At 50.0% G+C, this 15,869-nt stretch overlaps 1 protein-coding gene across 1 annotated transcript in view; it reads right to left on the bottom strand.

Annotated features, from left to right (window-relative positions):
- LOC140207800 (CD209 antigen-like protein 2) overlaps nt 1–14,879 on the bottom strand; it is a 30,159-nt gene extending 15,280 nt beyond the window's left edge. The window contains exons 1-6 of the mRNA XM_072276364.1: nt 14,797–14,879; nt 14,031–14,117; nt 13,477–13,548; nt 11,692–11,811; nt 8,377–8,493; nt 2,777–2,929 (exon numbers count right to left, since the gene is read on the bottom strand). Coding sequence (XP_072132465.1) covers nt 2,777–2,929; nt 8,377–8,493; nt 11,692–11,811; nt 13,477–13,548; nt 14,031–14,097 — 529 coding nt within the window. The 5' untranslated portion in view covers nt 14,098–14,117; nt 14,797–14,879. The remainder of the gene's footprint in view (nt 1–2,776; nt 2,930–8,376; nt 8,494–11,691; nt 11,812–13,476; nt 13,549–14,030; nt 14,118–14,796) is intronic.
- Between the last annotated feature and the right edge of the window lie 990 nt (nt 14,880–15,869).

Below are 15,869 nucleotides of genomic sequence, written 5' to 3'. Positions count from 1 at the left end.
TCCTGCAAGAGATCTCTAAACATCGACCACATGTCCATGGTACATTTCCGTCTACTCTACCCCATTCCACTCTCCCGTGATAAGACAGAAAACGAAACACTTTCAGCCCTATCTCACCGTGGTCAGACACAGTCTGCTGCTCTTCTTCCTCGTCAGATCACACAACACAGAGGTCAGATACGCAAGAAGCTCCCTCCACACCATCCTATCGCACACTCCCGGGTGAAAAACAGAGAGACGTCTGCTCCATACCCTCCCACCATGAAATCGAGCGGTCAGGCATAGAATTAAGCGACTCTCACAGTTTCCATTTGCACACTCCAGGGATCAGGCACAGTGTAGCTGCTTCAGCACCGTCTGATTACTGACACCTTGTGAAAGACATGGAGTGAAGCTCTCTTCCACTCTCCCGTGACACACGAGCAGGATCAGAAACAGACCCATCACAGACACCCGGAGTCAGTTATACAGCGTTGGTCTCCGCACGCCATTCAGTCACAGACTTCCTGATGGGTCGGACACACATTGCGTTCCATCCGCAATGACCCGTCACACACTCCCGGGAACAGACGAAGAATGACGCACTTGTTCTCACGGGTCCATCATCCTCCCCCCGGTGTCAGACACAGAGTTATGCTCCTTCCACAATGTCCCGGGTTCAGCCTGAGACTGAAGCTTTCTGTCCACCACACTATCACACACTCCTTGGGTCAGACATGGAGTGAAGCTCCCTGCACACTGTCACATCACACAGTCCTGCGGGCACACACAGAGTCAACCTCCGCCCATATTGCCCCATTACTCCCGCCCGTGATTAGACAGGCAATGAAACGCTGTCGGCACCATCCCACCGCATACTCCTGTGGTCAGACACAGTATGATGCTCCTTCTACCCCGTCACATCACACAACACAGGGTCGGGAAACCGGAGATGCTCCCCCCGCACCGTTCTATCACTCACCCCTGGTGACAGACACAGAGCGGAACACCATCCAGGCACGCTTCACTGTTCCCGATGTCAGACAGACACATGCCCCCCCTCCCAAACCCACTCACCCACTCCCCACCTCGGCTATTTCTTCCCTCATCACTGTGTCACAAACAGAGTCCAATCATACACACACGGGATGAGACACAGATTTAAGCTTCCTGCACAAGGTCAGATCACACAATAAAATGGTCACACGCAGATGGAATCTCTCTCTCCGTGTCTCATCACACACTACAGGCGTCAGACGTGTAGTGAAGCTCCCTTCCACATTGTACCATCATACACTCCCAGAGTCAGACACTGAGTTTAGCTCCTTCTACAAAGCCTCGTCACGTACTGCCTGGGTCAGAAACAGAGTGAACCTCTCTCTCCATGGGCTCATTACACATTCCAATGATCAGACGTGGAGTGATTTTTCCTGCACACCGTCCAATTACACTCTTCCCGTGTTAGATTCTGAATGTTACGCCTTCCACACCGTTTCATTACACACTGTCGGGGTCAGACACAGAGTGAATCTACCTCCACACCGCCCCTCATACACTCCCTGAGAAAAAGATCAGAATTTAGATCCTTCCTCAAAGTCCAATCTCACAGAGCCTTGGTGAGACACACTGTGAATCTCTCTCTCCACAAACCCATCACACACTCCAGCGGTTAGACACGGAAAGAAACTCCTTTCGCTCACACAACAAATCTCAGATGGAGACCGATTCTCCACTTCGTCTTCTCAACACGCCATAGAGCAAACTGTGTGACACAAAGGGAACCTGCCTTCTCACCGTCCCATCACACACTCCCGAGAATAACACAGTGCGAATCTCTCTCCTCACGTCCCATCACACACTCCCGTGGTCAGACACAGAATGAATCTCCCTCCACACGGCCACATGGCACACCACCGAGTCTAACAAAGTGTAAATCTCCCTCCTTACGTTTGATCACACACTCCCTGGCGACTCACAGAGTGAAGCTCTCTCTGAACCGTCCCATCACACCCCACTGTGTTCACACACAAAGCGAAGTTCCGTCCTTACCCTCCCATGGCACACTCACGGGGTCAGACTACCTTCACAACATCCAGTAACACAATCCGGTGTCACATAGAGTGAACGCCCTCTGCACTGTACCATCACACACTCCCGGAGTCAGACACAGACGCTCTCTCTCCCTACGATCCCATTACACACTCCGGGAATCAGATACAGTGTGATGCTCCCTCCACACCGTCCCATCACACAGTCGCGGATTCAGTCACAGAGTGAAGCCCACTCTGCAACGTCCCATCACTCACTCCTGGATTCAGACACAGGATGAAGCCCCCTCTGCACCGTCCCGTCACACACTCCCGGATTCAGAGTGAAACTCTCTCTCCGCCATGTCATAACACCATTCAGGGGTTAGACCTTGGGTGAAGCTCTCTGGGCCTTGTCCGATCACACAAGCCGCCTGTCAGACACAGAGTGAAGGTGGATCCATACCGTCCCGTCAGAGATTTCCGGATTCAGACATAGAGTGAAGCTGTAAAGATACGTCTCACAATCCTCTGGGCAGGCGCAGAGTGAATCCACCTCCACAACGTCCCGTCACACTCTCGTTGGTTCAGTGATAAAGTGCAGCTTCCTGCACGCAGCACCATGACACACTCACAGGTCAAACACAGAGAGGGAATCTCCCGCCATACCGTCTCTTCACTACTCCCGATGTCAAACACAGAGTGACGCTTCCTCTCTCTGTGTCTGCCCTGTGATGAGGAGCGGGTTAAAGATGAGAATGATGCCTCACCTCTTCTGCTGGTCAACAATTCACAGATTTGAGCCTTGGTTTCGTTCACAGCTTTGTACTTCGCTTCTATCTCGTTGATCTTGGATTGAAGGGTTGAGTTTAACTCATCGTAATTTCGGTCCACGGTGAACTTGGACTGACGAATCTGTGACACTGAGAGAGAGAGTGAAGGATGATTAACGTTTACAGTGACACGTGATTCAGCAACACGCTACCGAGCGGGCCACAGAGAGTGTTGTGTCAGTGTCACGGTGAAGGTCGTCACAGTGAGAGGTGTCGGCCTGTCGTGTCACGCTGAGGGGTATATTAATGTGTCGGTGAAGGTTATGTTGTCGTTACAATGGGGTCTGCGTCAATATCATGTGGGTCATGATCAATTTCTTGTGAAGGACGTGGCGGTGTCACTGTGATAGGTGATTCTGTGCCCCGGTGAGAGTTGTGCCGGGTCGCATTGAAGTGTACCTCGATGTCACGGCGAGGGAAATGTCAGAGTAAGGGGCCTGGTGCTGTTAAGGTGAGTGGAGTATCTCTGTCATGGTGTGGGGTGTGTTTGTATCATACAGAGGGATGTGTTTGTGTCACGGTGAGAGGCATGTCATTGCCACGGTGGTTGTAACAGTGTCAGGCTGAGGTGTTTTGGTATCACAATAAGAGGTTTGCCCGTGTCAGAATGAGGCGTGGGTAATTGCCTCAGTGAGCGGTGCATCGGCGTTATGTTGAGCGGTGATACTGTCTCGGTCAGGGGTGTTACAGTGACTTCTGAATCTTTGTCACGAGGCGGTGCAGATCACGACGAGGAGCGTGAAGGTGTCACAGTGTACGGTACCACAGTGTCACAGTGAAAACCGTGTCGGGGTCATTTTGAGGTGTGTTTCGCTGCTGCCTTGAGGAGTTTATCAGTAACACGGTCAGTGGGAATGTCGATGTTACAGTGAGGGGTACGTTGCGGTCAGTGTGACTGCCACGGGTGTGTAACGGCCATGGTCCGTGTCCGTGTTGCGGTTAGGAGTGTATCTGTGTCTCGTTGAAGGTCGTGGCCGTGATACGGTGACTGAATTGTTCATGTTCTGGTGAATGGCGTGCCGGTGTCAGGATGAGTCTTGATTGTGTTACGGTGAATGCCGTGTCTTTATCATGGTTATAAGCCATATGACCAGAAGACAAAGGAGCAGAAGTCGGACATTCGGCCCATTGAGTCTGCTCCGCCATGTTATGATGAGCTTATCCATTCCCCAACTTAGTCCCTCTCCCCCGCCTTCTCACCATAACCTTTGATGCCCTGGTTACTCAGATACCTATCAATCTCTGCCTTAAATACATCCAATGACTTGGCCTCCACTGCCGTCCGTGGCAACGAATTCCATAGATTCACCACCCTCATGCTAAAAAAAAAACAAAAATCTTCGCATCTCTGTTCTGAATGGGCGCCCTTCAATCCTTAAGTCATGCCCTCTCGTACTAGACTTCCCCAACATGGGACACAACTTTGCCACATCCACTCTGTCCATGCCTTTCAACATTCGAAACGTTTCTATGAGGTCCCCCCTCATTCTTCTAAACGCCAAGGAATACAATCCAAGAGCGGACAAGCGTTCCTCATATGTTAACCCTCTAATTCCCAGAGTTATTCTAGCGAATCTTCTCTGCACCTGCTCCAACGTCAGCATATCCTTTCCCAAATAAGGAGCCCAAAACTGCCCACAGTACTCAGATTGATGTCTCACCAGCGCCTTATAGAGCCTCAACATCATATCCCTGCCCCTATACACTGTTCCTCCAGAAATCAATGCCAACATCGCATTCGCCTTTCGCACCACCGACTCAACCTGGAGGTTAAGCTGAAGGGTATCCTGTACGACGATTCCCAATACCCGTTGCATCTCAGAACTTTGAATTCTTTCCCTATTTAAATAATAGTCTGCCCGTTTATTTCTTCTGCCGAAGTCCATGATCATACTCTTTCCAAAATTGTAATTCATTCTTCACTTCTTTGTCCATTCTTCCAATCTATCCAAGTCCCTCTGCAGACTCTCCATTTCCTCAGCACTACCGGCCCCTCCACCTATCTTAGTTTCATCAGCAAACTTAGCCACAAAGGCATATATTGCATAATCCAAATCGTTGATATACAATGTAAAAAGAAGCGGCCCCATCACGGACCACTGTGGAACACCACTGGTAACCGGCAGCCAGCCAGAATAGGATCTCTTTATTCCCACTCTCTGTTTCCTGCCAATCAGCCAACGCCCTATCCACGTATGTAACTTTCCTGTAATTCAATGGCCGCTCATCTTGTTAATTAGACTCATGTGTGGCCCCTTGTCAAAGGCCTTCTGAAAATCCAAATATACAACATCCACTGTATCTCCCTTGTCTAGCCTACTTGTCATTTCCTCAAAAATATTATAATAGGTTTGTGAGGCAGGATTTTCCTTCAAGGAATCCATGCTGAGTTCTGCCTATCTTGTCAGATGTATCCAGGTACTCTGTAACCTCAGCCTTGACAATCAACTCCAACAACTTCCCAACCACCGAAGTCAAGCTAACAGGTCTATAATTTCGTTTTTGCTTCCTTGTGCCCTTGTTAGATAGCGGAGTGACATTTGCAATCTTCCAGTCCTCCGGAACCATGCCAGAATCTATCGACTTTTGAAAGATCATCGCTAATACCTCCGCAATCTCCACAGCTACTTCCTTCAAAACACGAGGGTGCATTCCATCTGCTCCGGGAGATTTATCTACCTTTAGACTATTCAGTTTCCTGAGTAATTTTTCTGTCGTTTTTGTGACTGCGCACACTTCTCTTCCCTGCCACCTTTGAGTGTCCGGTATACTGCTGATGTCTTCCTCAGTGAACAGTGATACAAAATACTCTTTCATTTCCTCCGTCATCTCCTTATCTCCCATTACAATTTCTCCAGCATCATTTTCTATCTGTCCTATGTCTTGCTCTCACCTGTATTTGACTCTTTATATGCATGAAAAACCTTTTAGTATATTCTTTGATATTATTTGCTAGTTTCCTCTCATAGTTAATCGTTTCCCTCTTAATGACCTTCTTAGTTTCCTTTTGTAAGCATTTAAAAATTTCCCAACCCTCTATCTCCCACTTCTTTTGCTTCCTTGTATGCCCTCTCCTTAGCTTTAACTTTGGCTTTGACTTCTCTTGTCAACCACGGTTGCATCCTTTTTCCACTCGAAAATTTCTTCTTTTTTGGAATATACCTGTCTTGCACATTCATCACTCCTCGCATAAACTCCAGCCACTGCTGCTCTGCTGTCTTTCCCGCCACTGTCCTTTCCAGTCAACTTTGGCCAGTTCCTCTCTCATGCCACTGTAATTTCCTTTACTCCATTGAAATAACGACACATCAGATTTCGGCTTCTCTTTTTCTAATTTCACAGTGAACTCAATAATGTTATGATCACTGCCTCCTAAGGGTTCCTTCACGTCAATCTCTCCAATCACCTCTGGTTCATTACACAATACCCAATCCAGTACAGCCTATCCCCTAGTAGGCTCAACAACAAGCTGTTCTAAAAAGCCATAGCGCAGACATTCTACAAATTCTCTCTCTTGAGATCCAGTGCTGACCTGATTTTCCCAATCTACTCGCATGTTAAAATCCCCCACAATTATCATAACACTGCCCTTCTGACAAGCCTTTTCTATTTCCAGTTGTAATTTGTAGTCCACATCCCTGCAGCTGTTCGGAGGCCTATAAATAACTGCCATCAGGGTCCTGTTACCCCTGAAATTTCTTAGCTCAGCCCATAAAGATTCTGCACCTTCCGATCCTATATCACCTCTTTCTATGATTTAATACCATTTCTTACCAATAAAGCTACGCCTCCCCCTCTGCCTACCTTCCTATCCTTCCGATACATCGTGTATCCTTGGACGTTCAGCTCCCAGAGACATGCACCCTTTAGCCAGGTCTCAGTGATGGCCACAATATCATACCTGCCAATCTGTAGCTGTACAACAAGATCATCCACCTTATTTCTTATGCTGCGTGCATGTAAGTACAACACCTTAATACCAGTATTTGATACTTTTTGCTTTGATTTCACTGTAACTTTATTGCACTGCAACTCATCCCAATGGCTACACATTTTCCCCATCACGTGCCTATGTTTCCTGACATCTTTACTGCTCACTATCTTAGATTTATTTCTGTTTTCCCCTTCCTCCGCTCTATCATTCCGGTTCCCATCCCCCTGCCAAATTAGTTTAAACCCTCCCTAACTGCTCTATTAAACTTTCCCGCCAGGATATTGGTCGCCTTCGGGTTTATGTGTAACCTGTCCTTTTTGGACAGGTCATACTTCCCCCAGAAAAGATCCCAATTATCCAAGAATCTGAAGCCCTGCTCCCTACACCAGTCTCTCAGCCAGGCATTCATCTGCCTGATCCGACTACTCTTGCCCTCGCTAGCACGTGGCACAGGTAGCAATCCCGAGATTACTACCCTGGAGGTCCTGCTGCTCAGCTTCCTTCCTAACTCCTGGAAATCTCTCTTCAGGACCTCCTCCTTTGTCCTATCTATGTCATTGGTACCAGCATGTACCAAGACAACTGGCTGCTCACCCTCCCCCTTTAGAATATCCGAGACATCCCGTACCCTGGCACCTGGGAGGCAACACACCATGCAGGTATCTCTGTCAGGCTCACAGAATCTCCTGTCTGTTCCCCTGACTATGGAATCCCCCACGACTACCGCATTTCTCTTCACCCTCCTTCTCTCCTATATAACAGCGCCAGTCTCAGTACTAGAGACCCGGTCACCGTGAGCGCCCCCTGTCAGGTCATCCCCCTCAACAGCATCCAGAACAAGATATTTGTTGCTGAGGGAGACAGCCACAGGGGTGTTCTCCACTATCCGGGCATTTCCTTTCCCTCTCTTGACAGTGACCCACTGTTCTGACCCCTGTAGCCTAGGGATGACTACTGACTCCTGTAGCTCCTGTCTATCACCTCTTCACTTTCCCTGATAAGCACTAGGGCATCAAGCTGCAGCTGCAGATCCCTAACACCGACTCTGAGGAGCTGCAACTCGGTGCACCTGGCGCAGATGTGGCCGTCAGGGAGTCTGGAAATCTCCCAGGATTCCCACATCTGACACTCTGAACAAAGCACCAACCCTGCAGGCATGCTATCTAATTCTACACGAATGAAACAGGAAAAATGAGTCTACTCACCCACTTACCTTGCCAAACAGACAAACTTTTTAAACCGTTAGCTGTGAGAGCCCTGCTGTTCCTGTCTGTCCGGGCCGATTCGCGAAAGGGGTGGGAGGGTGGGAGAGAAAACAAGAGTTGGCGCTTCGCTCTCGCCTCTTCCCGTTTATCACCGAAGCCCGTTGCAGCCAAAGCCCTACACTCTGCTACCGCTGACACCGCTGCCCGCTCCGACAGCTGCCCAGCAGTATCATTGGCACAGTGGGAATTGTGTCAGTGTTACGGCCAGAGATATGTCGGTGTTACGGTGAGGGGTGTGTTGGTGTCATGTTCAGGGGCGTGTCGTCATCACTGTGAGATTTCACGCGAACATTTCATTCCACACTGTTTGTCCACTCTCTGACTCCATCCAGACTCACCATAGATCGAGAGCCCGGCCACTATGGCGATGAGGACGGACGTAAATAGGCAGAGTAGGCAGATCTTCATGTATCGTCTATTTTCGATGTTCTGTTTCGGCTCCTGTTCATGTGCACCTGTAGAGAGCCCATTTAGTGTGTGTCCGTCTGAGTTCAGCCGTGTCCCCTACTGCGACCCCCTTCCACCCACCATTCACGCTTTCTCCTTCCACCACGATCACGAGAAGAAGGATATGGCCACCTCACTATAGGAATGATGTGGAAGCTTCGGAAAGGATAGAGAGGAGATTTACCAGGATGCTGCCAGGTTTAGAGAGTATGCATTATGATCAGAGATTAAGGGAGCTAGGGGTTTCCTCTTTGGAGAGAAGGCCGATGAGAGGAGGCACGATAGATCTTCAAGGTTTAAGAGGAATAGATAGAGTGGACAGCCAGCGCCTCTTCCCCAGGAAACCATTGCTCAACATAAGAGGACATGGCTTTAAGGGAAGGGATGTGAAGTTCAAGGGAGATATTAGAGGAAGTTTTTTTTTTACTCAGAGAGTGTTTGGTGCGTGGAATGCACTGCCTGAGTCAGCGGTGGAAGGAGATACACTCGTGAAGTTTAACAGACTACTAGACAGGTATATGGTGGAGTTTAAGATGTTTATTTTATGGGAGGCAGGGTTTAAGGGTCGGCACGACATTGTGCGCCGAAGGGCCTGTACTGTGAAGAACTATTCTATGTTCTATGTTAAGTCATCCCGTCCCTCTCTCAATCCCATCTATTTTTATCCGTCATCGCTGAGAGTCCTAAATCCTGTACTGGGCAAAGGCTGTCTAATGTCTGGCTGTTTCTGTTTCTGCTTCTGAGCTGAACTGTGAAGTTAGAGTCGAGGACGTTGTCTTCGTGAACTTCAATTGGACATTTGACTGGGACCCTCAGAGGAGGCTTATACAGACGATTAGGAAACCTGGGATCCACGGGGAATTGGTCGTCCGGATTCAGAGTTTATTATTTTTCATAGTTGAATTGCTATTACCCAGCTTTGTTCTTTTCTTACACGTGGGATATATGACGGTCTTATAGGGATTAACATGTTGTCGGGGGTATGGTAACGTAGTGGTCAGCAAACACTTTACATTACCAGCGAACCGGGTTTAGCTCCCGCTGCCGCTTGCATTGAGTTTGCACCTTATCCCGTGAGCCAGTAGGATTCTTCCGGGTGCCCCGGTTTCCTCCCACATTCCAAAGACGCTCCAGCTGGGACATTCATCGGTCAATGTCAATTGTCCCGTCATTAGGTTAGGAATAATTCGGGGAATTGCCGGGCAGCGCGGCTTGAAGTGCCGGAAGAGCCGATTCCACACCGTTTATTAATAAATATGTAAATCCAAGGACAATTTTAAAGCTCTGAATCTCAAGGTTGTATATGATGCATTAGGACCGACTTCAAAGAAAATGAATATGAGTGGGTTGGTAAAATTGCAGATGACATAAAATTCGTGGTATGGTGGACAGTGTAGAAGATCGCCAATACATTCAGTGGGTTTGGATCTGTTAAAGATCTGAGTCAAAAATGGTAGATGAGTTTATCCCGGGTTAGTGTGAGGTTTTGCGCTCTGGAAATTCAGTTGTATAGGGACAGGACACCTGCAACGGCAAGGCGCTTAACTGTGCATTCAAAAGAGATTTTGGCTTTATTACGCAGGTCAATGGGGTGTTACAGAGTTGACTGCAGACGGGCCTTTTATATAAATCTTCTGGTGGGAGTTTCATTCACAAGAGTGCGATGCATGGGATTCACGGTGAATGGGCCATTTGGATTCGAAGTTGACTTGCCCACCGAACAGAGTGGGCGGCGGTCGCAGGTTGGCCGCCCGTGACTGGTTGTGTTCCGCACGGATCGGTGCCGTCTGTGGCAAAGACTTGGACGGAAGCTTCGTGTTCAACACGGCTTTGTGCGTTTAAGACATGCTGCCTCGCAGATACCGTAAAGTATTTGCACACACAGAACACAGACTGACCAGCACAGCCCTTCGGCCCACAAAGTTGTCCCCGATACATGAATTCCTCATCAAATGGATAACCATCCTCATCTCTTTTGCCTACACAATCTCCATATCTCTCCGTTTCCTTCACATTCATCGGCTTACCTAAATATCTCGTTAAACTCTTTACTGTGCCTGTCTCTAACCCCAACCCAGGAAGCGCAAATCCAGGCAAAACTCTCTGTGTCCAAACAACAGACTCTTTACACCTCGATTCAAACCTCACCCATTCACTTCGGTTGCATGCACTCTGGGATCTGATATTTCAGCCCCAGGGAAAAAAAAAATACTGTTTGTCTGTCTATCTCTTCCTCTCGTAATCTAACAAAACTCTATCCGATCTCCTCTCGTCATCCTCAGAGCCGGTGATGACAACTCAATTCTGTACATCCTCTCCGCACAGCTTGTGCCCTCTCATCCAGGCAGCATCCTGGTGAACCACTTCTGCAGCCTCTCCAAAGCCTCGGCTCCTTTCTGTAATGGGGCGACCACAAATGAACAGAAGGCAAAGTTTGAGGATAAAGGGTGTGTTTCCTGGTTGGCTGCCGGTGACTTGTGGTGTTCCACAGGGTTCCGTGTTGTGAATGATTCCTTTTTATATGATGTCAAAGACTTGGATGATTGAATTAATGCGCTGTGTGGAGATTGGTGGAGGAGAGTTAGCTCTGAGGAAGGAAGGAGGCCGTAGAAGGACAGGAGTCACAGGTGGACAGGGCGGTGAAGAAGGTGTTTGGCACGCTCGCGTTCACCGGTCAGGACACTGAGTTCGGGAGTTGGGAGGTCACTTTGCAGTTGTACAAGATGCCGGCGAGGCCGGAATCGGAGCTGGGTGTTTAGCTTTGTTGGCCGTGTTGTAGGAAAAATGTCACTCAGCTGGAAAAAGTGCAGAGGGAAATTTACGAGGATGTTGCGGGGACTCGAGGGACCTAGTTAGGAGATGTCGTGTAGTTCTGAACTTTAATCCTTGGAGCGTAGGACTGACCTTACAGAGGGACATTCTTCCTTGGAGTGCACTGGTGACCTTACAGAGGTGTATAAAACCACGAGGGGCACAGACAGGGTGAATGCGCATATCAAGGAGAATCGCGGAAGAGAGTGCACACGCAGAAAGTGAGAGAGTAAAAAAATAATTGGGTACCCTTGTGACAAAAGTTTGTAACCAATTGGCGGTCCGTATGTGGAACGAGATGCCAGAAATGTGGCTGAAGGAGAGAAATGTTAAGCACTTAAAAATACACACACTTCTGCATATGACATAATGACGTCATAATGGTGAACTCTGACCTGTTTGGGCATTGGTTGTCTGCTTGCGGGATCCTGCGGCAATGGGAGGGGCCTCGTCCTCATCGATGACGGGCTCGTCTTTCGGACAGTTCACCTCTGCGTAGGTGGAGCTCAGACCAGCTGGGGTGTCGAGCGAGGGAGGATGAGAGAGAAGGGAAGAGAAAGAGGAGGGAGGACAGCGACAGCGAGCAGTTAGAGGCGAAGGGAGAGCAGGGAGAGAGAGTATGTTAAGTGAAGCGGAGAAAGGATGAAAGACAAAGAGAAAGAAGTTGAAGGAACGGGTGAAGACGGGGGAGAAAAAGGATGAGAGATGGATGGAAAAGAGGAGACAATGATGAAAGATAGGGGCAATGGACGACGAATTGGGAGTGAGTGAATGGGGAGAGAGTATGGGTATGAGATACGGAGAGAGTGGCAGAGGGAAGAACGGAAGGGAGAGGGAGAGGGGCGAGAGAAAGCAAAGAGAGCGGAGGAAGATAGGAGACAGATGGAAGGAGAAAATTGGGAGTGCAAGGGGGTAAGAGGCAGAAGAAGAGACAGAATGTGAGAGAGGGGAAGGGAGAGGAGGGAAAGCATGAGCGAGAGGGAAAAAGGGGAAGGGATCATCAAAGAGATGATGTTGCGGAGCGGGAGATAAGCGGAAAATGGGGCGAAGGGGAGAGAACAAGGAGAAAATGAAGGAAGGAGAAACGGGGCAAATTGCAGAAGGTCAGAGAATGAGCACAGAATGAGGGAAAGAGTGCGAAGGAGAGAGCGAGAGTGAGGAAGGGAGAATGGTGGAGTGTGATAGAGGGGCCAATACGGAGAGTCGGGCAAGTGAGGGAAGGGAGAGTGGTTGATATTGGGGGAAAAGGGGGAGTGGGTGGAAGAAGGGCGGGAAAGAGGAGGGGAGAGTTTAGTGGGAAGGGAGAGAGGGATGGGGAGAGAGAGAGGGGTGTTGATAGACGAGCGAGTTTACAGAGAGTGGGCAAAAGAAGGGGAATGGAGAGAGGGGTAGTGGGAGAAAGTGGTAGAAAAGATGGAGCGGTTTAGAAGGGAAGGGAGAGTGGAGGGAATGAGGTGTGAGGAGAAGGGGGCAAAGGAGAGGGGAGAAGGGAGGGGAAGTAGGGAGAGAGAGGAGGTATAGGAGAAGAGAAAGAGGGAGACAGGGTGATCAGAAGAGAGGGAAAGATGGTTAGAATTTGCGGAGGATCGTTCAAATTCTGCAACGCTGTCTCCTCTCCGCCTCCTCCATGCCACCCCACCGTCCTCAGCACCCCTCCAATGGTGTTCCCGACTTACCAACCCCTCCCACAGATGTCCCTCCTTTCCTCACTGACCGCTCCAACGGCGCTCCTTCTGCTCCGTGCCCCACACAGCTCCCCATCCTCAATCTCTCTTTATCCTCACCGATGATTCACACGGCAATCCCTCCTCACCCAATTCTATGGCACACCCACCACTCCACGCCTCCCAGAGCACCCCTCCTTTCCGACCCCTTCCACAGCACTGCCTCGTTCCCGATCCCACAACGCTCCGTCCACACATCCCCTCGCAGACCGCACCGTCCCCACCAAACACAGTTCCATGTTGCCATGGTGCTGAATACCCACCGTACCTCACAGAGCGCACCCTCCACACCGACACTCCCACAGACCTCCCACATCATGGCCAAAGCCACCGGTTCCCTCCTTCTTATTCTACAGCAGCTTATCATTAGGGTCAACTGTGCGCATGCGCTGAGATCTCTCGACAGGAGTGGACACGTTACCTAAACACAGTCAATTCAACAAAAATGATACTGACCTCCATCTCTCCGGACCCGAGGAGCGGAGAGGGCCGTGACGTTAAGTTCCACGTACGATACATCAGGTTCAGCTGGGAACACAACAGTAAGGGTGAGAATCAGGTTGAAGATCCCTCCGCACCGTCGCATGATACACTCCCGGGTTCAGACACAGAGTAAAACTCCCTCCACAACTTCACATGACACACTCCCGGGGTCAAACACAGACTGAAGCTCCCTCCACACTGTCCATAACACCCTCCTGGGGCAGGCACAGAGTAAAACTTCCTCCACGCAGTCCAATCACCTATTTCCTGGAGAGAAACACAGTGAATCTCTGTCCACACTGTCCCTTCACAGATTCCAGAGTCAGTCACTGAGTAAATCTCCCTTCACAGCGACTCGTCATAAGCTCCTGGTGTCAGGCACCGAGTAAAGCGCCCTCAGCACTGACCGACCAACCCTCCTCCCCGGTGTCAGGCACAGTGTGAAGCTCCGTACACGCTGTCCCATCTCATATTTCCAGGGTGTCAGACACAGTGTTTAGCTCTCTCCCTCTCTCTGCATCACTCACCTCTCGAAGGAGATTGTGAGTCCGCTCCTGTGAAACGCATGTTCGCGTAGGTCTCGCTCTCATCCATCGTATCGAGTTCTTGATCTCCTGAAAGGGATAGGAGAGTGATTGAGTGTGTGTGGGATGAATGTGGTGGGGGCAGGATAGTGTGAAATAGAGGGAGAAGAGAGATATGGAGAGTGACTGGACACTGGACACAAACCCAACCCACTCTCTCTCTTCCTCGTCCTCTGTCTTTTCTGTCTTCCCTTCCTTATCGCACAGCAGTCTCTCTCTCTCTCTCTCTCTCTCTCTCTCTCTTTCGCTCTCTCTATCTATCTCTCCCTCTCATTCCCCCCCTCTCTCTCTCTCTTTCTCTTTCTCCCTCCTTCCCCTTCTTTCTCCTATGTCCCATTCCTCATTTCTCTTGCATTCCCTCTCTGTCTCCTTCCACATCTCCCACCATATTTATCGCTTCCGACTTGTCGAAGGTGGGGAGGCGTTGGGTGTTTTTTTTGGCTCGGGACAGCCATCCCTCTCTCACATTCTGCAGTGCAATTCCCCACCTCCCCCCCTCGTTCACTCCGTCTCGCTACTTCCTGTTTGTGTCCCTTCTGTCCGCACCCTCCTTCGCTTCCCCTTTCCCTCCCCCACACCGTTCCTCTTTCCCCCTGCACTACTCGTCCCTCCGTGCCCCTCCCCCACCTGTCTCTCACACTCCCACCCTCACCCCCACCCGCTCCTTTTCTCCCTCTCACCATTCCACCCTTCCCCACCACCTCCCTACCTCCAGCCGTTCCTGAAGTCTTGAATTGTGTGTCTGCTTCTAAGATTCCGTGTGTGTGTGTCTGAGAGCCGTTGCGAAGCAGAGGAAAGAGGAAGGAAGCGGAGGCATGGAGTGGGCGGGGACCGGGTGGTGAGATTGCACATAGGAGAGGAATCACATGGTGGTTTTATCCACACAGAACTGTTGAGAGCCTCAGAACCGAGAGACCGGTATCCGATATAAAGGGAGTAAACCCCTATCGTACTCAGAAATCCCGGTGAACACAGAGAGGGTGAATTGGAGAGGAGGGGCTTGGGTTGGACCCAGAGATCTGGAGGTCTGCTGGGGATGGAGTGGTCTACGTAAACAGGGAGTAGCTTTAGGGAGTTTGGGGATGAGGGAGATCGGTACAGTCGAGTAAGGAGGTGAAGGATTTAATAGAGGTTTAGGGAAAGGAGGGGGTGATGGAGACGGGGGATTACTCTGAGGTAGAAAGGGGTAGTCGGTGACAGAGAGTCGGTGTAAGGGATTATGGAGGGGCCGGATACTCCAGCGCTGTCAGGAGCTCATGCAGCTGGTCAGTGGTGAGGGGTGAGAGATTTTCTGCGATCTCTGTTTCGGGGCATAGGGCCAGAACGCCCTTGAGGTGGGTGAACGCTCACCAGGTGTCGGGCCCCGATGGTGTACCTGGAGTGGGCCCTGCAGACCTGTGCCGACCAACAGACCGGATTGCCCGAGCCTCTTCCTCAGTCTCTCACTTCTGCATTGGAAGCATCCCATCCGCTTCAAAAGGGCGACGATCATCCCAGTATTCAGGGAGGGTGGGCTAAGTTGCTTCTGCGACCATCGAGTGTAAAATAACGCGTTAGTGTTTATTGGCTGGAACATAGTAATCTACAGCACATTACAGGCCATTCGGCCCACAATGTGGTGCCGTCCAAGTAACCTTCTCCAGAAGCTGCCAAGAATTTCCCTATCACATAGCCCTCTATTTTACTGAGCTCCATGGACCTATCCAAGAGTCTTTAAAAGACCCGTTTGTATCAGCCTCCACCACCGTCGCTGTCAGTGCGTTCCCCGCACTCACCACTCCC

This window comes from Mobula birostris, chromosome 13 (genome assembly GCF_030028105.1).
Source record: "Mobula birostris isolate sMobBir1 chromosome 13, sMobBir1.hap1, whole genome shotgun sequence".
NCBI classification, from domain to species: domain Eukaryota; kingdom Metazoa; phylum Chordata; class Chondrichthyes; order Myliobatiformes; family Myliobatidae; genus Mobula; species Mobula birostris.
This window is presented reverse-complemented; position numbering and strand designations above follow the sequence as displayed.